The following is a 25,746-nucleotide window of genomic DNA, read 5'->3' as shown; positions in this document are numbered from 1 at the left end:
GAGGAAATTTGTTTTATTTATTATGCCGTTGTAGAGGCAATCTGACGTGTAATGTGCTCTCAATTTCATATAAAATCACCCGTAGCTTGTGTACCTTGTCATTTTGCAAGAAAATGCACACATTATGTAAGCCTGTATTTTCGTTAACTTCATTGGCCTCTTAAACTCTAAAGTGACAATTTGCGCTTATATTGAGGCACTGGAAATTTTAAAGTACAATCTTTAAAGATTTACGCATATATTGATAACATGACAGTAAGTTAGCTCGCTTTATTTTGCCAGGTTATTTGTTATTCAAATTCTTGCACTTGCTGATGTTTCGATGGATCCCCCAGCAAACAGCTTGAATGAAAATTTTTGAAGCATGCCAAGCAAAAAGCGTATCATTGTGTCTTTTGTTACAGCCCTTTTTTTAGAATCGTAAAGTTTTTCTTTGATGCAAATGCACATCAGCGCGCGCGCCTATGTGTGGGAAGATGTGTTTGTGTGGGCCTCATTTCAGAAGTTGTTTCAGGGTTGGGAGACCTCACCAAGTCCTGGAAACACCGAGGCCATTTCGCTTAAAATTTTAAGTTGAGAGACATCTTTCCTTTGCATGAACTATTCCTAACACGCAACGCACGACTTCAAAACACACAAAGAGACAAAGTTGTTTTCTGCATATACGGGGGGGCAACCCAAAACGTTTTTAGTGCTTTTGACGTCTCATTGCTAAAGTTCTCACTGACGTTGAAATAGCAGCTTGATGTGCGGAAACTAAAAATGGTCACGTTGAAAGTCACAGCACTGGCTGTGAGGAATACATGCACAATGCTTTCCCAGAGCCGCCAATTTTAGAAAACAAAAACAAAGTAGGGACTGCGGGTGGATGATTCGCTTTCGCAGCCTAGTTGAAGGCCTTTTTGTGCAATTCGGCTGGTGGCCGATGAGCGGCAGCCAGGCGGAAGAGGTGGTTTAAAGTGAACGTGTGCCGAGGTTGCGTGCTGCGTGGCACAGCGTCTGATAGCTAAAAGCGGAAAAATTCAAGTGCAGCGCCTTAAATACATTGCCTCTTATTGTTGCTGCAGTCTATCATAATATAACGTGAACAGAGTAGGGTAAAAATATGTACGAAAAACCTCGAACGAAATCTATAGCGCCAGCCCTTTACTGGAGAGCGTCTGTTTAGCTGTAACCCGCGCTGAGGGAGCCATGGTCGAAAAGCGAGAGGAGGAGCGGCGGCGCTGGAGGAGGAGAGAGGAGATGGCGGTACATTTAGTTCGTTGATGGACTCTACGCATGCACCGGTGGCCTTCAGGGATCCAGATGGCACCCGGCCATCCGGATGTATCCATTTGCAGTGCTTCAGCAGTAAAGCTCTTCTGCGCTTTGGTTTGGTTTGGTTTAATTACGTTATACTACAATGCCTCTCTGGAGGCCTGTAAGGTATATGTAAATAAATAGATAAATAGATAAATTAGTGGGGTTTTAACGTCCCAAAGCGACTCTGGCTATGAGAGACGGCGTAGTGGAGGGCTCCGGGAATTTAGACCACCTGGGGTTCTTTAACGTGCACTGACATCGCACAGCGCACGGGCGCCTTGCTTTTCTCCTCCATCGAAAAGCGGCCACCGAGGCCGGGATTCGATCCAGCATCCTTGGGCGCGATATTCGAGCGCCCTAAGCACTGCACCAACACGCGCGGGGTTCTGTGTTTTGATCAGCTGTCAGCTGAATTCAGTACTTCCACGTATTAACTAGTTCTTAAAGAAAAAGAAAGAAAATGAATGGATAGCTAGCATTGGAACGTGGCATTTCGGCGGAGCTCTGCGTGGTTAGGAGGGTAATATAGTAACAACTATTCTTTTAAATACGAAAATTTGCACCTTGCTTACGAGAGAAGAGTTAGCACTGCAATATATGACCCTTTAATTTTTTCAGCAAAACTTTTCGGAATGTGCCAAACCTTACATTCGGATGCGTTGATTCACGTCCAGTGCTGAAAGTTTATGAGCACCGGATGTTAACAATAGCTACACCTGACGGAAATTCGATAAGCGGCATGCAGTTGACGCTGAAAAAAAAAAAAAGGAAAACCACTGGAAAGTCTGTGAGAATTTATTAAGAAACAAATCTGATTATAGAACGACATTACTTCGTTTTACTGTACAAGAGAAAGTTCACTCGTTGCCTGGGAGATCTTGTACCACCTGCAGAAACATGCATATTTAATTAGTACAGTTATTAACTTACACAAAAATTTCTTTACTATCAACGGCTGAAAGAAGCGCTAAGTACAAGCATTCTTGTTTAATTTTTATTGTTCTTTACCTTCTTTTTGCGATTTTTTGGCGCCATCGAGAATCAATAAGTGACAATTATTCCAGCCACTTCTTAATAACGCCTTATCACATTAAGATATAATTGAGCAAATATTTGTTATTTATCATTCGTGCGGATTTTGATGAACTTTACTTAGGAGCCCGATCATGGTTACACACTAATTGTTACAACTTTAGCCATTGTAGTAAATTGACGACTTGAAATATTGAAGCGTCAGCCCCGGGACACTGTGTAAACAACCCGATGGAAACACTTCTTGCTGAGCTCCATTTATTGCAGTGGCTTTAATTGATAGCATCGGATAACTCGGTGCAGTAGTTTTTGGCTGTCGACAAAATCTGAATTGGTTTGGTTTGGTTTGTGGGGTTTAACGTCCCAAAGCGACTCAGGCTATGAGAGATGCCGTAGTGGAGGACTCCGCAAATTTAGACTACCTGGGGTTCTTTAACGCGCACTGACATCGCACAGCACACAGGCGCCTTGCCTTTCGCCTCCACCGAGAAGCGGTCACCGAGGCCGGGATTCGATCCCTCATCCTTGGGAACAGTGGTCGAGCGCCGTAAACACTGCGCCACCCCGGCGGGTAAAATCTGAATTGGTCGAAAGGCTGGTGACGTTACACAGAACTGAAAGCGGCTAAAACATCAAATAAATTGCGATTAAAAGGTGGAAATATGACACAAACGCCATTATGAGATGTACGAATGTAAAGAAAATAAAGTACAATAAAAGAAATGGTTTCTTTAAATGAGAATAAAACAAATGACCAGCGGGTCGTGAGTCGGACACGCTGCTCCTGGGGCACATTCGTTCGGCTCAGTTAATGCGAGGCCTTGTGTGTCTCGCAGTAAATAAGGAAATAGAAATAAACACAAAACGAAGAAGAAAAAACAACAGTGTCCGTGTTTACGAAGTGACATGCAAAGAGGACCACAGGCCGCTGAAAGGGATCCATCGAAGCTTTCACGTTACACCCTTAATGGAAGGCTCACGTGTCCCCAGCTTTTGTGCCTTGCGATGAGAGGTTGTTGACCAGTTTCGGTATCATGTGAAAGGATTTTTATTGGCCAAGCTGGACGAAATTAGTTGGACAAAAATAAAAAGGGTGCTCTGAGCGCTAGTGAAGCTACACATGAACCAGATTAAAAATAAAATTGAAAGGACGCAAGAGCAAGGCTTTGGGCCTAAAGAGACAGCGCAGAAAATGCGGACGAAATACAAAGGAAGAAAAAAACGGTTACAAGCGCTGACCGAGGATTGAAGCTTGTTTTAAGAGCGAAACGTGTATGCGGTAGTATGAAGGTGTGGAGCGGAGGCGTTTCTGCGCGATCACCAAAAAACAGAGTAGTTGCTAAAAGTAAAATTCATCGATGGAGTGAATGGTTTTTGTCAGAAGAAAACAAGACGTGAAAACAATAAATACGCAGAGAGAAAGGGTGAGTGAAAGCGTTGAAGAAAAATAGACGAGGGCCGAGTAAAAACAATGCCAACAAAGGTGAGCTCAAGCTATTAAAAGCGAGAACACGAAGAGCCGGCAGAGAACACCAAGCATTTGTTTTGGCCCTCAAGAATTCCAGTCCATTCTTCGAGAAACACAGGGGATGTGTGCGACCGTAACGCACAGTAATATTAGTATTTTCAGGCACCGCGCTTAGCGTTGTAAAAAATACCGCCCTCCCCCTCCCCCAAATAAAAAAGAAATAAAAATAAAGCAGAATTACACCACTGATGACAACTGTATTCCCATTTACAATCGTTTCATGGTTGTCGGCAGAGGACGAGGTGCGTTGTCCAGAATATTACAGGAACCCCCCACTTGACATCCATAATGCAAATACACAATGTGTAAGCCGACCTTCCCTGCGTTTGTCGAAGTACGAGCTGAAATTCCTGAAGGTCACGGCAAATGCTTACTGCTTTCCATTTGCTCTTTCTGCTCTCGTTTTTAATCTTTCCTAATCACCTTTCTAACTTTGTTTTTTCTCCACTTGCGTCTTTTTGCTTTAACGCTGTACCCACCCATTGTGGAAATAGAAAAAATTACCGTTTTCACATGACATTGCTTTTTATCGTTTTTAATTTCAATTCTGCGTCTCCTTTTTGAGCCATTTTTATCTTTACACTGACTATTCTGTGTTTCGGGGATCGCCCACCTTCGTGTTACCTTACGTTTCTCTCCAAGTTAAAGCTTGTGTTTTTGGTGCGTGCATTCTTTTCTCCTGCGTGTTTCGTCCGTGCATCATGTTGTTTCTTTAGGTGACAGGTTGTTCACGAAACCAGATGCGATGATTCTGCGATCAGTTGGATTTACCCTTAGAAGTTACTTTTAGAGAGGGGTATAGTTACACTCGTCGAAGGCGGTCATGCAGACTATTCCGGCATTTTAGTCGGCTGTCGATGTTACTGTTTTAGCATTAACATTAAAGGAGCAACAGGAGAGGCCAATTTTGCGTTTATTTATGCGTTTAACGATAATTTTGACGAGTTAAAGGTGATGGCGCTTTTCGTGCTTTTCAATTTTATTTTTCATTTTCTTTCCCTCCTCACATTAAGAACATACCAAAGCGGCTCTGCTCTGATCATTTGAGTCTCGAATTTTGGGAACGAGAAAAAAGATAAAGGTTAGCAAGTAAGCTAACCTAACAAGTAAGATAAAAGTGAGCGCTCTGTCGTATCGGTCTTGAGGTGCCACAAGCGCCACAAGCGTCGCTCACCCAAAGGTCGTTCCAACTCATACGAAATACATTGGCCGATAAACTTACACGCTGCTTTCAAGGACGCCCTCAGTACAGTTTTGTTCTTTTGAGCTTGACTTATCGTTATCGAATATAGAGCTGATTTTTCCGGACTAGCTGATGCACAAGCAGAATTTTGGATTGCTATTGGTTTAGCTCACTGCTTTTGGAGGCATCCTGGTTGCTGTTATTGGGTCACGAGATGCACAGACAAATAACCAAAGTAAAATGAGGATAAGTGTTTTCCTTCTATGTGTTGGACACTTCCTGTGTTGAAGCTGCTGAATGCAATCGTATGTAAGACAATGTCCTGAGATCAACAGATCTATGGACAACATTATCTTAGACATTAAGTGCCTGAAGGTTTAGATTAGCTACTGCATTCGGAAAGAATGCATTAAGTAAGCATACAATTTATCTCATCAGATTGCCAATCACGCACTAACACTAGTAAACCGAATCGTTTGCATGCATGGGTAGCATAAGCAGCGCTTATATGTAGATTATAAAGTATAGCCTTCTCCTCCGAAATGAAAGATGGCCGATTCGAAAAGAATGTGCGGATCAATGAACGAGGGAAATATGTCTGCAAGAAAACCGGCCGAACAGGTTATAAAACTGCATGGTATAGGGGGTGGAGTTATTCGCTTCAACACGAAAAAATAGTGAAATGTGCTCCCGGAGTGAATGCTAACCTCGTTCGAGCCATATTACGATGCTCCCTCTTTTTCCGCGCAAGCTTAAATATCTCGTACCTGATCACGGGACGAAGCCAACCTTCAACAGCTCCAGGTAGTTCGGGCCTCCGGCTACGCCGGCCTGCGATTTGTGGACGCCGTAGCCAGCGACGCCAAATGACTGCTGATCTCCGCGGTCGAATTCATGCTGGCCCTCGTTTCCCTGGAAGAACCCGGACCCGTAGCGGTTGCTGCTGCTCTCAGAGAAGCCGTCCTGCTTGCGGAACCCGCCTTGGTTCTCAAAACCTTCGGACTTCTTGAAGGCCTCGCCGGACTCTGCCGCATGGCTGCCCTGTTGGGCTGCCTGGGCCGCCTCGTTGAATGCCTCCTTCCGCTCTGCCTGCTGGTGCGACTCATGCTCGTAGCGTGGCCCTGACACGGTTCCCGAAACATGAGGGACAGCGGCAGCTCCGGCCTCCAGCGGCACTTCGAGAGGCCCGTCAGCGCCGCTGGCTACCGCAGCCACTTCCGACGCTCCTGGGACAAATCGAGAAAGCAGTGCGCACTTGTGATTGCCGCTAGGGGAAACATCAACTTTTGCACTGCGAAGGCCGCCTTCCGGAGTAGTTCTGAAGACAAGTTGTAGTGCTACAGCTTACCACGTTATTAGAAAAACTGATGAAGATATTGGGAGGAAACGTGGTGTTTACTGGAGATCGTCTCTCAGTCACGGTGCCGGCTGTATTCGCTTTTGATGGCACAGTAAAAAAGACGCAGATATATTGCAAAAAGAGTGTGGGTGCCTCGCTGAGTAAACCGAAGTTATAGGTGCTCTACTATAAGTAGATGCATTAACACTGTAGCAAAGTTAGATATAAAAACAAAAAGCAGAATGACGTTAGGAAACCTAAATATGCGCTTAAAGAACACTTTTTTCTACTTTTTTTTTTATTACAATAATGCGTAGCGTGCTTTTTTTTCGCCATTTTTTCGGTTTGCCAATAGCAATTTTGGTTGCCATGTTGGTTATTTTCTGTTACTATATGTAATAAAAGTGAAAATAATACATTTAGCCTTTTCGCGCAGAAAACCATCATCACTTTCATAAAATAAAACAAACATAAAAAGCTTTACCCTCTGCTGACCGGGCGTCTTCGACAGCAGCCTCACCAGGCACTGCGTCCACTGTGGTTTCAACGGCGGCTGCTTCAACGGATGCGCCGGGCGAAGCTACGCCGTCGCCGGACACCTGTTTCACTGCTTGAGCTATGTCATCCTGGGATGTTTCGGCGACAGGCTCGGACTCGGGGTCCTCAGGTAAAGGATGACTAGCGGCCAGAAGCACGAACAGTGCTCCTAGAGCCTGCAACGAAGCAAGGCTGTTATGTGGTGTCATACATATCACGGTATTTTCTGTCTAATGTTGAATGCAACGAGCTTTTGAACGCACACTGCTTTTACATATTGAGATTTTCGCGTATTCCGGGCATGAAACCACTCGCCAAGACGACTGCGGTTCGCTACGTTCGTAATGAATGTGGGCCTGGTGACAAATATTACGCTTTGAGCACGACAAAGCCCCATTACTCACGCCCCGCACGCAGTCGGAGGATTTCTAAATTATTCTAGAATGCGCGCTACAATATAATTATGTCCCATTGGTATCAGGCTTCAATAAAGCTCGCACCGTCTTTTAACAAACTGCTTAAATTGCTACTGACATTGTTCTAATAAACTAGCACGTATGTGAACGCCCGGATATCCATCTCTATGTAAATTTTATTTCTTATTTTTGTCGAATACTTTGCCACCGATTGAAGAACAAAGAGAAAAGTTGATCCAGGAATTCAGAAGCCATGCCATGCATTGTAACAGAAATTAATTTGTAAAGTCATCATCGTCAGCAGTAACCAACTTTACAATGCTGGGTCCGTGCTTTAATATTTGTGACGAATATCGCCCTGATTACACTTTCAATTCTTATGTTCTATTTACCGCTTTGTAAACGTCTAATTGAAGTCGAAAACTTGCCTTGAACGACTAGCCTGGAAACAGCAGCAGCTTTAAATGCGAGCCCTGACGATGCTCTTCTCAAAGATCGACCGGCCGATTGCACCACCAAGTTTGTTGCCTCGTTTGTTTCTCTCTCAAATCCCTAAATGCATTAGCCTTTGTGATCCATTGAGGCTGCGTCAGTCCGAGCGTGACCAAGATGCAGGGCGGCACTCCGCAAGGGCTACCAGAACGAGTTGCCACCCTGCAGGGGTGCGGTTACTCGACCATCTCGTGCAAATAACCCGAGCCTCGTGCATTGCGCTAAACCTTCCAAAGCAGGAACGCACACTCATGCGCGAAAAAATGCAGTGATTGCAAAAACACACGGCGGTACAGCTAACTATGATCACCCGCATAACCATAAGATGTCCGCATTACTAAACTAACAAGATGTGTATCTTTTGTGTTTTCTGACAGGTGGAGCATTCAAATGAGCTTGGATTTAGAAGTTGCAAAGAAGCGAAGAAAGGTTCACACTCACGAGCGCTGGGACAACGTTCTTCATCATCTCGTTCCTTTCTCACTTGGCGTTGGTCTGCAAAGGCTGAATTCTTCGTTGCAGCTTAAGTACTACGACCCACAGCTCCGGAAGACTCGTGACTTTGTCTGGTGGCAATGACTTCCTTGACAACTCAGTCAGCTAGCGGTGTGGCGTCCTACTTAGTTCTTTAGCGTGACCTTTCCCTTCAGCTGTTATCAACTCTGATAATCCTTTTCTTTAACTCCAAGTTGTTCAAAATTTCTCTACAGCGGTGAAGCCTTGAATGCTCGCGGAGAGCTCCACCCCATTTTATCACGCGTGAGGGGAGGGAGAAAGCAGCAGTAAAAGCTTTACGCAGCCCGTCTCAGGGAGAGTGGAAGCAAAGAAGGGAAGCCGGTTTGAGCCCAACCCATCTTCGAGTCTCATCCTTAGCAGGTGCCTCCTCGCACCACTTCCTAACCGCGCCTGGACTTGCACACAGGAGATACCGGAGCCTCAGGACGTGGGGGAAGTTGTTCTGCGGATGCGCTTCCTGCGCGCTGTCCACACATGTAAGAGTGCGTTTCTTTTCATTTTTTTTTTTAGTGGCACACCCAATGCACGTGCTTTCAGATAGTACCGATTATTGAACCATTTTGGGTGACAAGCGCGCAACGTTTTGGACCAAATGCAACTGATGATAGAGTGGAACGCTAGTGCCTTAAATGGAAGCGCAGTGTATAATGAGAGATGCTAGCTAGAAATGTGTGTTACAGTTTTTACAAGCTTCGCCAGCTATGTTTTGTTGTGTTGGTGAAAACGAGTTTTTTTTTTTTTTTTTTTTTCAAGTAATCCCACCTATATGAAGCGACATTTTGATGAACCGGATATTGTTCACGATATTGGTCGTGTTCAGTTATGCCAGAGCTCCTTTGCTTCTAGGCGGCTTCCCCAGTGCGAATGCAGTTTTTATTAAAGTGTGCCTCCTCTTTCTCCTCCCTCATCGCTGCCTTATTCTGCCCCTTAGTGACGTCCGATAATATTGTAGCCGAAGAAGAAAAAGTACGAGTGTTCTGCGAAGAAAGAAGACGCCGGTACGGGCGACCCTTTTTCGGTGTTCTGAGGATCCCCGTCGTCGCGCTGGTTCCTGCTGCTGCCCTGCTGACCTGCGGTCACTGTTATCGTCCCGTCCTTTGACTAGGACGGGACAATATGAGAGTTCAGTTTTATCTTTATCTTTCGTTGGGCGCAACCATCAGAGTATATCGTTTTCCGTGTTCACGTTTTTCATGTTTTTTTTATTCCTTCTATAATACACTGTAGTGACAAAGTATTATCTATTGTACCCTATATATGGTTGCCCACCAAAAGACATTTTCAGTAATTCCGCCGCGCCACCGAGCGGCCGCGCAAAACCCACTGGTGAAGTGGAGCGCCGCCGCGCTCACGTCTCTTCAACTCTGCTGGTTCTCAGGCGAAGTTTACTCTGCCATCTCGGCGTCCTTGTTGCGCTGCTGCTTCCCGCTGTTTTCTTTTAATTAGGCTGTACCTACCACTCCTTTGCATCGTGTTGCAAAGTTGGTTGTTTTGTTCTAAAATCATGCATCATCAACCGACACGACAACTGCTGAGTTCGCCCACTGCAGCTCTTCGTGGCGGCGCGCACACGCGCAGTAAGGAAACAACCCTTCTCTTCCTTTTCGCGCCGACGCGCGCATGTGGAGCTCAGAGGCGGAGCCCGCTGTTGCGGCGTGTGCCACACACGGCGACCTTGACTTTATAAGGCGTAGTGAAGCTTTCATTTCAAAAGTCACGAAATAACTACATAAAGACTGGCAGCTAACCATCAAAGCAATCCGGTGCTAGCTGCATTTTTTAAGGAAGCAACAGCGCGCAGAGAATACGCATTATGGCAGAAAGATGCGGCACAGCGCGCCAAAACTTTTGCCAGCAGCCGACGCGGGAGGCGATCGCTCCGTTCTCCCATCGTGCTTTGCGCGGATCCACCAGGGGATGGCGCGGCGCTGCAATTTGTGAAAAGGTCTATTGTGTCCCTTGTGTAAACTTTTAGATTGCGCTTTTGTTGCGAAAGCAGCACACAGGCAAAGCGAGACCTCGGGTGGCCGCAGCTACGTCATGAAGAGGCGCAGCTACGAGAAGAAGACGAAGAAAATGAGACAACAAAGAAGAATATGACGGAGAAGAAGACGAAGAAGACAAAGAAGTCGAAGAAGAATATGAAGAAGGAGAAGAAGAAGACGAACGCTGGGTCACCCGCCGCTAATGCTTTCGCTCCACATTCGGTTCAGCAGCGTTGAACGTTTCTCATTTTTTTTTTTCATTGTGATATGTTTTTGTAAACTCATGACCTCAACTTCATAGTTTATATTTTTAATGGCTTTCGACTGTACCGAAAGGGGACGGGCTTCGTCAGGCTGCTTTTTGCAGCTTTTTTCTGTTGCCCCCTTTCATTTTCAGAATAGAAATAAGATTCAATTGAATGATTGAAGTTCGAAGGTACAGCCTTGGTCAAAAGTGCTGAAGCCACAGGATTATTGCCTCCGCAGCGAAATGGAGCCATCACGACGTCCTTAAAGGCCAAATGACATTTAAAATGTTAAGAAATGTTTTCGTTCCGCAGCAAGAAACTGTCTCATAGCATTTCAAGCCCCTTTTGTCTTTAATGGCGCCGTGACAGCGTCATTTTGCGGGTGAAATACTTTGATTCTGGACTTTTGACCAAGACTTACCTGTTTATTCGGCGAACTTTCTATCTTGAAAGAAAGAAGCTTGGGGATGGTAAAGTCAAGATTAGTCGGTGGTAGTCAAATCAAAATGCCCGAATCTGCCCCTCACACTGAGTTCAAGGGCGACAAAGCGTTTTCAAAAATTGTTGCGTAACTTGGTGAGCAATCAACTACTGTGTAACTGCGGCACGGAGGATAACTCACATTGCTTGGCGACTAAACGAATAATAAATCCCCGATCTATAGGGGGTACAAAAGCACAATATTCAAAAAAATATACCAAACTCCAGGTAGCGTACAAAAAGCAGATATCTTGTTATGTCACCAATTAACACTCGTCATTGTTATGAATTTCAGGGAGACTTTGTGGGCAGGGTGATACATTTCTGTCTTGTAATACAGCGAATATAGACAGACGACAAGGAAAGCGACACATTGGCACTCCTGCGAATAGCCTTCGTGCGTTCACGCGAGAACTTTTTCTACAGATCACTCACTCACTCTCACTCACTAACCACCCTCCCTCCTTCCCTCCCTCCCTCCCTCCCTCCCTCCCTCCCTCCCTCCCTCCCTCCCTCCCTCCCTCCCTCCCTCCCCACTCACTCACTCACTCACTCACTCACTCACTCACTCACTCACTCACTCACTCACTCACTCACTCACTCACTCACTCACTCACTCACTCACTCACTCACTCACTCACTCACTCACTCACTCACTTTATTACTTTCGAGGGTCGCACCATATGTATCAACGAAAAATATGTATTTTAGAAGAACTTCTTGTTGGGAGAGTTGGTGCATACTATTGTAGAAACAAGTTGCGCACAGGACACACACAGGAAAAATACACACAGGTAGGCAGAAAGAACGCTCTTTCTGCCTACCTGTGTTTATTTTTCCTGTGTGTGTCCTTCTGTGCGCAACTTGTTTCTAGGAAAAATATGTATTAGAGAAAAAAAAGAAGATTTAGGACACAGATATGTAGCCTGCAAGAGCATTGTGACTATCATGTAATATCTGTGTTACCTATATCGTAAGAGGTGCTTGCAGTGCCAGATTTATTATGTGTATAGGTCATAGCACTAGGTTTTCCTGTTGTTTCATAATTTGACTCCTTAACCATATAGTGTAATAATTTCCCTTGACAGCTATCACTTTTAAAAAGAGAAATTGACTGGAAATTCATTTAGTCAATATTTTGTTGTCTAAAATAAACCGCTAACCAAGATCAAAAATTAATAAACGGCTGACAAAATATTCACTGTGCCTAATATAGAAGACTTGGTGCAACGTATCCATCCTCTGTGAATTGATGTCACTCTGGCGGCAGTATTTGCAAACAAAGAACAATGGGAGGAAGTGCAAAAAATCATGCTGACAATTTCTATCATGTTCGTTTGTTTTGTTTTTTTAATGTAAAATGCTTCATTGAGCCAAAAAGGAAAGGTGTGGAGGGAGACTCCTTTGTATTGAGCGGCAGCCTTGGCCCTGTAGATGAGCATCGGCTACTCCTGTAGATGCTGGCTGCACGGCATCTCCCTCTCCCACTCAGTCGCCGGGGCCTCGATATCGTACAGCCCTGGGTTCGTTTATTTAACATAATACAAATCAACTTAAGCTTCCCTTCTTCACTGGCGTGTCTGGAGCTATAGCTTATGAGTCAGCTTCGAAAAAAATTGCTTTGAAAGCCTGCTTCGAGAAACTGTAAGGCTTGTAGAATTATGGAATTCGGTGGTTGAAAAAATATCGTATGATATCATTAAAAAAAAATGGAACGAAATATGGTAGGTGAAACGTTAAGAGTTAAGAAGCGTTTGGAGTGGGTCAGGGAAATAACTCAAGTCACTGATATTCCAGTCGAACGTAAGAACAAGAAATTGGCATAGGCAGGGCATTTAGTTCGAAAAGAGGATAATTGATGGTCTCTAAGAGTAATCAATTGGATTCCGAGGGAAGGTAAGAGTAGCAGGGGGCGGCAGCAAATTAGATGGGTGAATGCGATTAAGAAATGTGCAGGGGTCAAGTGGATGCAGCTAGCACAGTACCGGGTTAACCGGAAGAAAATGGGAGAGGCCTTCGCCCTGCAGGGGTATAGTCCGGCCGATGATGATGATGATGATTAAAGGCACTGAGGAGAACTTCGAATTTTTGTTCTCTTTAAAAATGCATTCTTATGTCTTCCTCTGGGCGTGCTAATGCGTGCCCGGCAGCATACGGCGATTTTCTTCCTGAGGAATTGTATTTAAATTTCCCGCCACTGGGGTTCAAACTTGTGACGTCTACACCAAAAAGCACTTCTTGATAGCCGTTTTCAACTGAATGGTAGTGTAGCATATAGCCTCTGGGATTCGCGCCTCAAAACTTTGTCGATGCACTGCGGCTCACTTGTATATTTTACCTGGAGTGAACAACCACTGTATATTATATATATTTGCTTTCTTTAGCTCATAAAATATTAGGTTTTATACAAAAATACAGTAATTATCACTAAAATTTAGAAACTATCAATACAAGCTAACTTAATATGTTCTTTGTCCGTCAGCCAAGCTGAGCTTATTGGGGCTTGTATTCCTCGCTATGACCTAAAGTAATTCTGCACTGAAAAACGCAATATATCAACGTTGGAAATTAACAGCGTTCTCACAAATGGTGTCCTTTCTTTTTGCCTTGGAATATGTTCAGAAAGCTTTCTTTTTCGTTTTTCAAAGTGTATAAAACCAAAGAAAGCACCACTCATGCTCTCAAATTGTGTGGTTCTTTCTAATTATCCGCTCTAAGCGTAAACTGCAAAAATTGCAGGAGAGCGCGAAATCTAACATCATTGAATAAAATTTATAAATGGTGTGTATAATATGACGTATTAAACAGTTTCAGTCGTCTTTTGTATATATGCAGGAAACTGCCCTTGCCGACATTGTTAAATGTTCCACTTTTTCCATTCTTTTTGTTTCTTTCTTTGTGAATTAGCTGCATTTTGATTGAACGGCGAGGCAAATTTCCTTATATGAGACACTCCTTCGCCTAATCGCAATCAAAATTATATATTTTGTACTTTTTGTATTTTTCTTTCCTTACCTAACACTTGTATAATCCCTTTGCTTTGTTGAGCACGAAAAACATATCGGGAATTTTATTTGTTTCTGAAATTAAAGTGGGCACATTTCCTACTCTGCTTTAGTCTGGATTCAGTTTCGCTATTTTAGTGCTTATTGCTTTCGTGCTGCTAGGCGCTGCTGAAAGAAACGTTTAGCCTAAAGCTGTTTTCTTTTTCAAGGTGTTCTCTGAAAAGTGAACAGCAAAATTAAAAGGCTTACCTAGACGGCGTGGCAAAAAAAGAAACGGGAAAAAAGTACCTAGTTACGGTTTGTACGGTTATCAAAATTAAACAACCTCCTTCACGATTATTCAATGTTGATTTCCATCACAGCTCGACAGTGTTTGCAATCAAAATAAAGATGGAAGCTACAAGCAGGGTGGAGTCAGAAACATCTTCATATTGGGTGAATAAAAAGTAAGCAACACAAAAACACCTCCATATGGTTTTCCGCGGACAAAATGAAGTGGCGCTGATTTCCTCCCCAACTGGCGCTAACTTTCTTTTTTCGCTTCCAGCTTCCGCCGAGGAACGGAAGTGACTCCTTGTCTCTTTGTTGAAATTCGTTGCTATTGGGTGCAGTGTACCCAAGTGGCTATGGGCGGCTGAAGCACATGTGCGGAAGTTATACGCGCCGGTAAGAAGCACCGCGGAAGTGGGCTGGGGCAAGGGCACAAAGGACGGAGGAGCCCTTGTCAGAGATTGCAAATACCAAACAGTCCGCGTAGTGTAGTTGGCCCAGGTTGGAAGGGGGGGGGGGGGGTGCAGGTATGTTGTACGTTAAAAGAGCAGCCGGTATCACATAAGCTTAACTATCAGTTTATACTTTTTCTTCTTACAGTGTTCTAATTAAAGCACCTAAAATATACAACACATATTGTTTGCAGTATGTGTTGAAGTTCTAGAGCGCGAACTATCAATGTACTCTGAATAATTTGTTCATGTGTCAAAACAGTCCTACTTTAAAAATGGGGCTATCCCTAAATGCATCTCGTGTATATAAGCTCCATCGTGAAAAAAAAAAAAAAAACAGTAATAATACCACGATATGAAACATCAACAAACCATAATTTATACGTTCAAGGCTGTTATCATCAATCATCATAAGCTAAACGATGTCATCTCCACGACAGTGGCATCTCCCATAACCCTCAAATTAACCCTCTCTAGCGCCAGCAGCGGTCACTTTAAGCCAGCGAACTTCCCAATTGCATTCACCTACCAAGATATTTCTCGCTAACTGGGTCACATACAATAGATAGTTGTCCCGCGCATGTTCCGTAACCCTGGAAAGTGTCATATGCAGACAGGCTACTACTAGTCAGGGAGAAAAAAAAAAGCCTCTCCTGAACCGCGGGTACAGAATGTATACATTACTGCTTAGGGTTAGACTAGGTCAAATGTCTCGTAATATTTTGAGGCCGCATATGCAGGTTCGTGATGTGCACGTTATCTTCAAGGTATACTGCGCACACAAAACAAGGACGTGAAAGGTACACAACAAACGCACACTCACGACTGAAATTCATATGGAAGGAAACACATCTTATATGCCTCGGCAAGTTCACGTGCGACCTTGTCTCTGCTTCTCTTTAAATTTTTTGTTTTCTTCAGCAAAGGTAGGCATGGCTTGTCACGTGTCGCTCCCGGACAAGCACCGCAGTGCAAGACTAAATTCGACCCTGTCTTAGTCCTCATAGAAAGGTGGTGTTCCCTTAAGCGGTCATTTAAACATCTGCCCGTCTGACCGATGTACGCCCTTCCACAGGTTAGGGGGACCTCGTAAACAACGCCCGTTCGACAACATATGGTTTGGCATGACGCTTGGCATGGCACTAGATGGCATCAAAATGCCATCTAGTGACAGCGGCAGTGGGACATGCATCTGTATAAAATGCTGCCTCGATCCCATACAGCTGCTACTAAATGAATTCGTAACGCAGTTTTCTCGAATTCCGCCATCGGTTGAGTGTTGTACACCACTTTTGGCCACGACTGCACATCAGTAAAAGCACCCTGTATGAATGCTATCTCATTTTTAGACTTTTGTTCGGGCTCTTCTCTCGGTTGTGGAGAAAGGTATTCATAATTTGGGAGCCATTTCGTGCGGCGTACTCTACTAATACTAATAGAGTGCGATGGGGGGCTAGTTGGTAAGACATTATTGAAATACAGAGCTGCGCCAAACTGCGTCCCGTCCATTTGGCGCTGTTCTGTTTTTATATAATCTACTACTACGTTCCTCTTTGTATTTCAGGAGCAATTGGGACTGCCCTTGGCTCCAAAGCCACCTATTAGTAAAATGGACTGCACTGTCACTTATCTTGTTTCCAGGCTTACAGCCCCACAGAAATTTCAGCCGTCCCGTCGTCATAACTCAATGCAGCGGCGTTGCTATGTACAATCACGAACTTCAACATCTTATTGAGCCTAATTTTATTAACTACCATGTTCTCGCTAATGCAGGTGATTCGTCAGTGCGGCCCTATACATTCCTAACAATAAAAAATTAGGCGTCTAGTTCTCGCTCCTTTGAATAGTGAATCACGATAGCAGCATACATGTCCGCCCTGTTAACTCGAGCCAGTCGCTGTGGCTCAAGGGTTAGGGCGCTCGACAGCTGATCGCGAGAACCCTGGCTCGATCGCAGCAGCGGCGGGCACGTTATGACTGACGCGAAACGCAAAGCGCCCGTGCACTGTAAATTCGACCCCAGTAGATTGACATATCTGAAGCCGTCCATTACAGCGCCCTTCGTAAACTGAGTCACTTTGAAATGTGAAACCGCATTGACCATATAACTTTTAACGCTGTATGACACCCAACGTAGACGCTAGTTCCTCGAACAGCACTGCTAGGCTATAGCTAAGGCTCTAGCGTTACAATCTTGTTGGCTTTAGTTTCCATTTTAAAACTTCCGCGAATACAGAGGTTCTCAGCATCTTCCCCTGCGTAACAGCCATCTAATTCAATTCCTCCCTGGCCACTGCGGACTGAAGGCCGGATTCTGTGGTCAAGAACCATATCTTGTTTTGGTGAGAGGGCACAATGCCGGCAATGACACCTTGATTAGTTCACGCCTGGCCTAGTTCAGAAGGGTACTTGGGCTTGTTGGTACATGATCGAAGGGAACAAAATGTAGCGCACCAAGACAAGGACAGAGAAAGAAGACACACACAGCGCTAACTTCCAACTAATGTTTATTCAAGGAAGAAAGCATGGTTTTATACCACCGCGTATCACATTCGCCAAAAGAACATGCGCTAGCAAGTCGTATCAGCCAGATACGCAATCTCCTTTGGCAACAACGCGACAGAAGGGTTACTTATACAATCATCTTTCAAAAGAGTAATCCATTCCGCTTCAAATGTTTCACGCGTTAACCGGTTTTTGTGCACTTTTAAAACCATGCTGTTTTTGAGGAGAGGAATACAATTGCAAACACGGCAATGAGCCGACAAACCTTTACCACACCTGTTACTGACATCCCGGCCATGCTCACGAAGCCTATCATTGAGGCATCTGCCCGTTTGACCAATATATTGCTTGCCACAGGATAGGGGTATCTGATAGATTACATTTTGGATGCAATTAACAAATTTTGAATAACAGAAGGTGATTGGCTGCACAAAGAAACAAAGAAAAGTTTGTTGCCAAAGGAGATTGCGTATCTGGCTGATACGACTTGCTAGCGCATGTTCTTTTGGCGAATGTGATACGCGGTGGTATAAAACCATGCTTTCTTCCTTGAATAAGCATTAGTTGGAAGTTAGCGCTGTGTGTGTCTTCTTTCTCTGTTCTTGTCTTGGTGCGCTACATTTTGTTCCCTTCGATCATGTACCAACAAGCCCAAGTATCTACCCTTCTGAATTACATTTCTAGTACAACAGGCCCTTTCACGTGTTCTGTGGATATTTCGACTACCGTAGCTATCATTGCTGTGGCCATCAGTCGTGCACGGACACTCTCGTTTTGCTGTCGGAACGAAGTGCTTCCGGATGATGTGAGGTGGCTTTTCGGTGGGTTCATCCTATCGCAAGGTCATGGCATCAGAGTTTGCAAGATTCTGAAGGCTAAGTCATTTCGGCTAGCTCGCCTCTACAGGGATTACCTTCTTCTTCTTGTTTACCAAATGTCAAGTCCATCCACAGCAGGGAAGAAGCTTCGAGAGTGCTAGCGGCTTGTAAGCCAGACTACGGAATTCATTTGGCAGCGACAACTGGACCACCTCAGAAGACAGCATAGGAAGAAGGCTCCTAAACCTCAGTGCGTCCTCCACGCACCTCAAGGACTGGCTCTACCTGAGCATGGGAAATCTGTTTTGTCGCTGGGACCTAAGTTCGCCCTGGATCCAAAACCGTCTTCAGTGGAGCGGCTCACGTTCGTACACCAGATTTATAGGTTTCTACCCGAACAAGAGTCCGACCACTGTGTTTCCGCAGGTGTAGACATCTTACAAAGATGTAAGTTGCAGCCTTCTAGACTTCCTGTAAATCGAGTCAAGTCCTATCTTGAGCAGCATTCGTTGTGTCTTCCTCCCGCAGACAAAGAAGGAGGGGTTTGCTGTACTACCGTCTGCGCTTTTTCATAAAAAAGCATGTGAAGCTGTGTCCTCCGCTTTCAACTGTCATCCAAAACTTAATATGTCAAAACTTAAAGTTGAAGCAAAGAAACTATGCAAGAAATTGGACCTTGGGTCTGTTCTCAAAAAGATTACAGATTGTAAAAAGGAGTTCCTTCAGGTTTTCTTCAGTGCAAAGACCCACAAAACTGATGTACCGTTCCGTGCTATTGTATCTGAGAATGGCACATGGGAAAAATCTGTGGCCCTGTGGTTACAAGAAAAACTAAAACTGCTTTCTATTCAAGATCCCTTCCTTGTCCGTAACTCTGAGCAGGTGTTAGATTTTGTTAATTCACATGCAGATCAAGGCGTTTTTGCTTTCTCTGTTGATATAAAAGACTTGTACTATTCCATTCCGCATGACGCTCTGCTATCCTGTATTGAAGATAGCATTGATCAGTATGGGCCGATTGCCTTTCAAAATGCTTGTGGTATATCAGTGAACGGATTTTTAGAACTATTAAGATTTTACTTGACTTCGACTTTCATAATTTTGGATGGAAAACCATACCTTCAGAATCAAGGCATCTGCATTGGGTCGTGCATAGCCCCCATCCTAAGCGATTTATTTTTAGCCCGGCTGGACAGGTCTTTTGCTGATACAGTAACTGATACCAATGTTATTAGGATTTTTAGATACGTTGACGACTACCTCCTTGTACTTAACAGAAATGACGGTTCCTTAATGGATGACGCTTTTAATGTCCTCGCGCTGTTTCGTAAACATTTCAAACCTCTAGAATTAACGTTTGAATTACCTGTAACAGGTGGTATTCAATTCCTAGATATTAACTTCATACTTCATCATGATCGGACGTGCTTGATGTTCAAACCTCGTGGCGAAAAACCATTGACTTTCAATTCATCGCACTCTAAACTTGTGAAACGTTCCATTGCTCGCCTTTCATTTGTTAATTCTTTCAAGAAATCTTACCCGCACCTGATGCATGACAGTTTTTCACAACAGTGTAAGCGTCTAGAATGTGCCGGGTACCCTTCCCATCTTCTTGTGTCCGTGGCCGAAGGCGTTCTGAAGAAAGTATGCCAGAAAAAAGCGGATGTCAGTTAACAGGCCCCGTGTAAGCAAGAAAAAATTGCCGCCATCCCTTACATTCATAGGCTGTCCCATAATCTCAAAAAAGTTGCGCAGCGATCGGGAGTTAGTGGCGTTTTCGGCTCCGAATAAGTTGAGTCAGCTATGCACTAAAACTTCGTCAGAAGCCAAGAAGGTGATAGGCTGCACAAAGAAACATAAAGAAAAATTTGTTAATTGCATCCAAAATGTAGTCTATCAGATACCCCTATCCTGTGGCAAGCAATATATTGGTCAAACGGGGCTTCGTGAGCATGGCCGGGATGTCAGTAACAGGTGTGGTAAAGGTTTGTCTGCTCACTGCCGTGTTATGCAATTGTATTCCTCTCTTCAAAAAAAAGTATGGTTTTAAAAGTGCACAAAAACCGGTTAACGCGTGAAATAGTTGAAGCTGAATAGATTTTTGAAAAATGATTGTATAAGTAACCCTTCTGTCGCGTTGTTGCCAAAGGAGATTGCGTATCTGGCTGATACGACTTGCTAGCGCATGTTCTTTTGGCGAATGTGATATGCGGTGGTATAGAACCACGCTTTCTTCCTTGAATAAACATTAGTTGGAAGTTAGCGCTGTGTGTGTCTTCTTTCTCTGTCCTTGTCGTGGTGCGCTACATCATTTTGTTCCCCGGCCTAGTTGTTCATTCCAAATTCTGCTCTTTATGTTTTTCCGACATATAATTGCGGCTACACTGGAATTTAAACCATGACTCTTTTGACCACCAGGTGGATACTCTGCCTCTAGGTATTTGCTGCATCGCTACATACCATACCATACCATACCATACCATACCATACATACATACCATAAGAAATACATGTATGCCAGCCCCCCTAGCCCCGTGCACTGAAGCACGTTTCTGAACCTGCAGTTGATATAAGAAATAGAAACAAAATATTTTTCGTTACCATTTTGTCCCCATTGCACGTTCAACAATCTGTGATTTCGAACAATGCATGCATCCGCTTTGCACTGGTAACATTGCTATGCAAAGCGTCTAAGGACGAAGGTGTTTAAATTTTTCTTTTAATCCCTTCTTGAAATACGTCACAGAATCTCTGCATTGCAGCAAACAGTTCTAGATTAAGCTTAGATCTTTCCTTCGCTCTTTCCTCCCTTGGTCTTTTCTATTCATGCAACGCGTACATTCAAGAAGCCTCCCAATTTTTGGCACGAAAGCGTCCTCGTGTTCTCGGTCAACCTCTTTACATGCGACGGCACTTAATCAGTTCTTCACCTGACCACTTCAACGTAGTCATGATGAAGAACAAACAACTCCTCACCGACATCACATCTGAGAACCTCGTTTTAGAAACTAACATAACTCAGCCAACATTCTCAAACTTTTGTCTCGATTTGTCTTTAATCGCTACTTCAGTATCAAGCCTCTTACGAATATTACTACCTTCTTCCGCAATCACGAAGCCAGTACCGTATCATACTCGAAAACGATGAAAATGGTTAAACTAAGCATGAATAATCATCGCAATGGAATTAGCAGCAGGACTTGGTCTTATGACCTTTCCTACGGCTCCCACATTTAGCCACAGCTACGCGCATTGCACTTAATTGGCATACACTTGAGGCTTTTCATGAGTTAGTAAGAGTGAAAACAATAGCGTATAAAAAGAAAGAATAACTGCTAACTTTCTAACTTTTATTCGTTTAAAATATGGATAACTTTGCAATTCTCTAGTTGATTCAGTAATATTCACTGATTCTTCATCAAGCAGAAAATGGCTTGAGAAGTACTACGTCAGTATTCCGTACGCTGTTGGATTTCGGAAATTGCCCAACTTACAGGGGGCTTTTTTTTTTTTTTTTGTAGGAAATATGTGAACAGAAATTGATGCGAGAGAGATGATAGTTTTCATTTTTGGTAGTAGAAATGGGCGGCATGAGTAACTGGTATTTGTTAGCTAGTTACTTTAAATAGTGAATAATTTGGGATTGCCAGCAAGGCGTGCTTATAATCACAATACTGAAAATGCTAGCATGTATGCAGCGGAACTTTCTTGTACACGCTCCCTGCATAAGGTGCTGATTATTCTGGCCGAGTCCATCTCCCGCCGTGAAATATCAAATAAAAACCTAAACTACTCGAGAAGAACTCACAGACGAAAATTTAGAACAGTAGTGCACCCAACGAATCGGCAAGCGATAGCTTCTGATAGAGCTGTGTACTAATTTATTTTAAGCGAAGATCATCTGTTCTCGGGGAAAGATAGCACCGACATGCTTAGTATATGAACCTGGAGCTGGTGTTATTCATTCACGAGCTTCACGCGTGGTGGTTGTGCTCTCGGAGCAATATCGCATGCGTCTATATACCGCAGCCCAAATCAATGAGAATGTAAAGCTGTAGTAATACTTATCAATATTAAATTTACAATCTTGAAAGGCATAAAGTGAGAGGGGTGCTGCGACTTTTTCAGATGAAAATAAAAGCAGCGCTGTTCATGGTTGCAAACGACTACACAGCACCTGTACTACCGAAATGCAGTGTTCATTGGGATTATAGTGGCTGGAAGATTCTACGTGGTAAAAATTATGCTCAGATTATTAAAGGTCTTCAGCCTCAAATTTAACTTGGCAACCCGGAGCTCTACGTTCGCACTCGAAGGCTGGCGATTTCTCCGCATTTTTTCAATTCTTTTTAGCATTTACGTGAGTGAACATGAAATGTATGTAATTCTGAAGGACCATGATAAACTAGAAAAACACTGAAATCATGCGTAAAATAAAATATTGGCAATAAATTTATTCGTCTCTAAGCGTACATTTCCCATCTACCGAGGTCGTCGAACTTGCCGATCTTGGGGCTCCCTGATATAAGACCTACTGCTGTGGCACATTCTGGGGTACTTCCATCTCTGACTAGTTTATTTCGTGTGGGAGAGGGTGACGTTGGCAGTCTAGATGTCAAGGTCGTCTAGTATAGGCCGGCGCCGCCATACTGTGTGCCGAATCCCTGCTTTCCAAAGGATCCCTGTGCGCCGGACGCACCCTGGTTGTAACCACCGCTGCCCTGGCCGAAACCGGTGCCGTAGCGGTTGCTGGAGGACTGCGAGAAGCCCGTGCTGCTGCGGTGGCCACCCTGGTTGCTGTAGCCCTGAGCGTTCTTGTAGGCGTTGCCAGTGTCGAAAGCTCCGCTTCCCTGCTGGTGACCTGCGGCTCCAGCGCTGAAACCGCCTTGAGAACCTGCAGCCTGCTGATTGTAGCCGGCCCCAAAACCGCCGCCGTAGCCACCACCCACGGGGTAGCCGCCGACTCCACCGAGGCCGACACCACCACCCAGGCCACCGGCACCAAGTCCGGCGCCTCCCAGGAGAACGTCACCGGCGAAGCAGGCGCTCACGCCCAAAAGAACAAGGACCTGCACAATTATAATGCATGTGGTCAAACTTGGCGCTTCTTATGTGGGCATATCAGCACGGTGCGGCAAAAAGCACGCAGAAACCTATAGTGAAGGTGCATCTATTTCATCGCCACTGTCGTCGCTTGTCGCTCATCCAATAACCTCTTGTTAAAGTCGAATAACCTGTATGGCCAGTTGTTAAAGTCCAATTAATTCAGCGCTTCCCGCTGGCTCATTTATAACTTTTAATATTTTTTGTTTAGTCGAAAAAAAATGAATATTTTGGTTGCAACTGTTTTGAGGTACACGTCACTATATATATCCATAGGTGCTTCAAGTCGAGGACAGCGCAAAAAAGTATTTAAGATTTTTTTTTTTTTTTAATGCCACGACTGCTTGAGGACATAACATCTGACGCATCTGTGCTTCTGACGTGCTTCTTTTACATCCTGAAACCACTCAGTGAACGAATAAAAGTGATTATATCAATGCACCTGCACTGTGATATTTTATCTGTTCGGTCTATAATGCGCACTTAACACGAAGACTATAAATGAACATTAGGAATATATTCTACAGATACTCGCAGCAATAAACTTAGCAGGCTGCATCGTGGTCCTTCTTTCCCAACAAAATGACCGGGAAAGCGGTGGCGTGTAGGGCGCCCATGCTGTGTGCCATTATTTTTCGGCGATAAAAAGCTCGACGACAATTAAACAGTCGTGTTTAGCAGTTCAGTATTTCTTGCCATTTTATGAGAGCGGCCAGTGGGGTGTAAAGCTCGCATAGAAGTTAAATTCGCGTCTCCTAGGCGCCAATAAAAAGGGGGCCAGGACTGAAGCCAATGCGTGCTGCGTATTTATTCGTGTACGTATTCTTTCATGCTAAACTCATCCACACGAAATGGGCCAATTTGCGACGACAGAGGAGCTTCAATGCGAATAAAGAGAGATAAAGATCGGTCCGGCAAGTTAGTTTAGAATCGTTGACTTATGATCATAGTCGCGAATTTTGGAAATGAATATACATGCAGCATTCTTATCATTATTTGAGCTTACTGTTAACTTTATATATCCACATCCGAATATTTTTTTCTTCTGAAAATATAACTTCAGGAATCACCTGCACATTTCAGCTATGCAATTAGGAATACATACGCGCTCAAGCCAAGCACTCACGAAGGTTTAGCCTCCGAGCTGAGCTAAAAAGATTGAGGTTATAAATTTTGCACTGCTCAATACGCTTTACACTAGCCCAGTTTATAACTAGGGTTGGGTGAGCTGGCAAAAAACACTTAGCAGGAAACTGCCAGTTACCTGCTACGTGTTTAGTGAAAAAAAAAAAAAAAAAGGGCGAACAGGTTTGTCTATATTAGAGCTTCCGAGCACAAAATTTTCCTGTTCGTTTTTCATCAATGCAAATAGTAAAAAAAAATCAAATGTTTGCTTCTTTCAAATTGTAATTAGTATTGAATTACATTGAGTAGTAATCTATGGCGCATGCAACAAAATATCACCTGAAAGTAATCGGCAGTATCCTACTGGCTCATTTCGCATCATCAGTGATACATATACGACCTTGCACGTAACCGGGCTTTTCTCATTATACCTTAGTGGTTGCAAATCGTATGCAAAAAAAAAAAAAAAAAAGAAAACAATACATATAAAAGCAGACTTGATGCACGGCTTCGATGAAAACTTACGAGGGACAGCATCTTCGTGATTGAGGATTGGCTAAGAGGTCGACTCGGCAGACAGAACGAAGCGAGAGGGATGACTCCCCTGGGCACTGCCCCGCGCTTTTATACCCTGCTGGGGTGAGCGCTGTTACTGCTGGTACACTATCTCGCGATTAAGCGCGTGTCGCCTTCTCGGCGGAGTAGCACGTGTTTCCGGAAGCGGGGGAGGTGGAGGGAAAGCGGGTATTGTCTCCTCCGGGGCCGGTCGTCGTCTGCCATCCTGCCGGAGGATTTCCACCTAGATACGCGACGGTGAGCTGCCTATCTCGCAGGGCAGCAGACCCCTTCGAGGGCTAGGTGCGCGCATAACTACGCTGCGCTTCCTCCCAGGGTTACGCTCAGGGGCGCATGTGACCTTCAGGCGGCCCTGTAATGGCATATTACTGTTTAAACAAGACTGAGAAATCGCTTTCCAGCCCAATGCAACGCTGTAATTTCGGCATTTGCTAAAATGCAGCGTTTAAACGAAGCGAATTATGTACTTTAAGAGTCTGCTTGCTGTCATAAGTGGCCGATTTCCCAAATGTTTTGCTAGAAACGCTGCAGAAATGTCCATTTTTTTTTTTTGTAGACCGGCGCCGGGAACCTTAATCAAGCGCGATGGTGATTGCGCGTCAGCAAATGGGCATTACCGAAAACATATATATATATATATATATATATATATATATATATATATATATATATATATATATATATATATATATATATATATATATAAGCAGATCAATTAAGGGAAAATGAGGGTGCTCGTTATAATACATGAAGGAAAGAAGCCAACAGTCGGCGAGGCGAAGGAAAACGTAGGGGATGTTACTTTATGTCCTTTCTTTTTTTTTTTTAATG

At 44.0% G+C, this 25,746-nt stretch overlaps 2 protein-coding genes across 2 annotated transcripts; both read right to left on the bottom strand.

Annotated features, from left to right (window-relative positions):
* Positions 1-2,079: 2,079 nt before the first annotated feature.
* On the bottom strand, positions 2,080-8,558 carry LOC146201564 (uncharacterized). The gene is made up of 4 exons (XM_084587647.1): positions 8,271-8,558; positions 6,869-7,097; positions 5,813-6,271; positions 2,080-2,189 (listed from the first exon to the last, which is right to left on the bottom strand). Exons 1-3 carry the CDS (start codon positions 8,295-8,297, stop codon positions 5,817-5,819), a joined length of 711 nt encoding a protein of 236 aa, XP_084443773.1. The 5' UTR covers positions 8,298-8,558; the 3' UTR covers positions 2,080-2,189; positions 5,813-5,816.
* A 13,975-nt stretch (positions 8,559-22,533) lies between these two features.
* Positions 22,534-25,019, bottom strand: LOC146201563 (uncharacterized). Its single transcript, XM_084587644.1, has 2 exons — positions 24,865-25,019; positions 22,534-23,180 (listed from the first exon to the last, which is right to left on the bottom strand). Exons 1-2 carry the CDS (start codon positions 24,874-24,876, stop codon positions 22,737-22,739), a joined length of 456 nt encoding a protein of 151 aa, XP_084443770.1. The 5' UTR covers positions 24,877-25,019; the 3' UTR covers positions 22,534-22,736.
* Positions 25,020-25,746: the final 727 nt, after the last annotated feature.

The sequence above is a fragment of the Amblyomma maculatum genome, chromosome 1 (genome assembly GCF_055883805.1).
Source record: "Amblyomma maculatum isolate TAMU_Amacu chromosome 1, ASM5588380v1, whole genome shotgun sequence".
NCBI classification, from domain to species: domain Eukaryota; kingdom Metazoa; phylum Arthropoda; class Arachnida; order Ixodida; family Ixodidae; genus Amblyomma; species Amblyomma maculatum.
The sequence above is the reverse complement of the archived record's forward strand: the minus strand, read 5'-3'. Positions and strand labels throughout refer to the sequence as shown.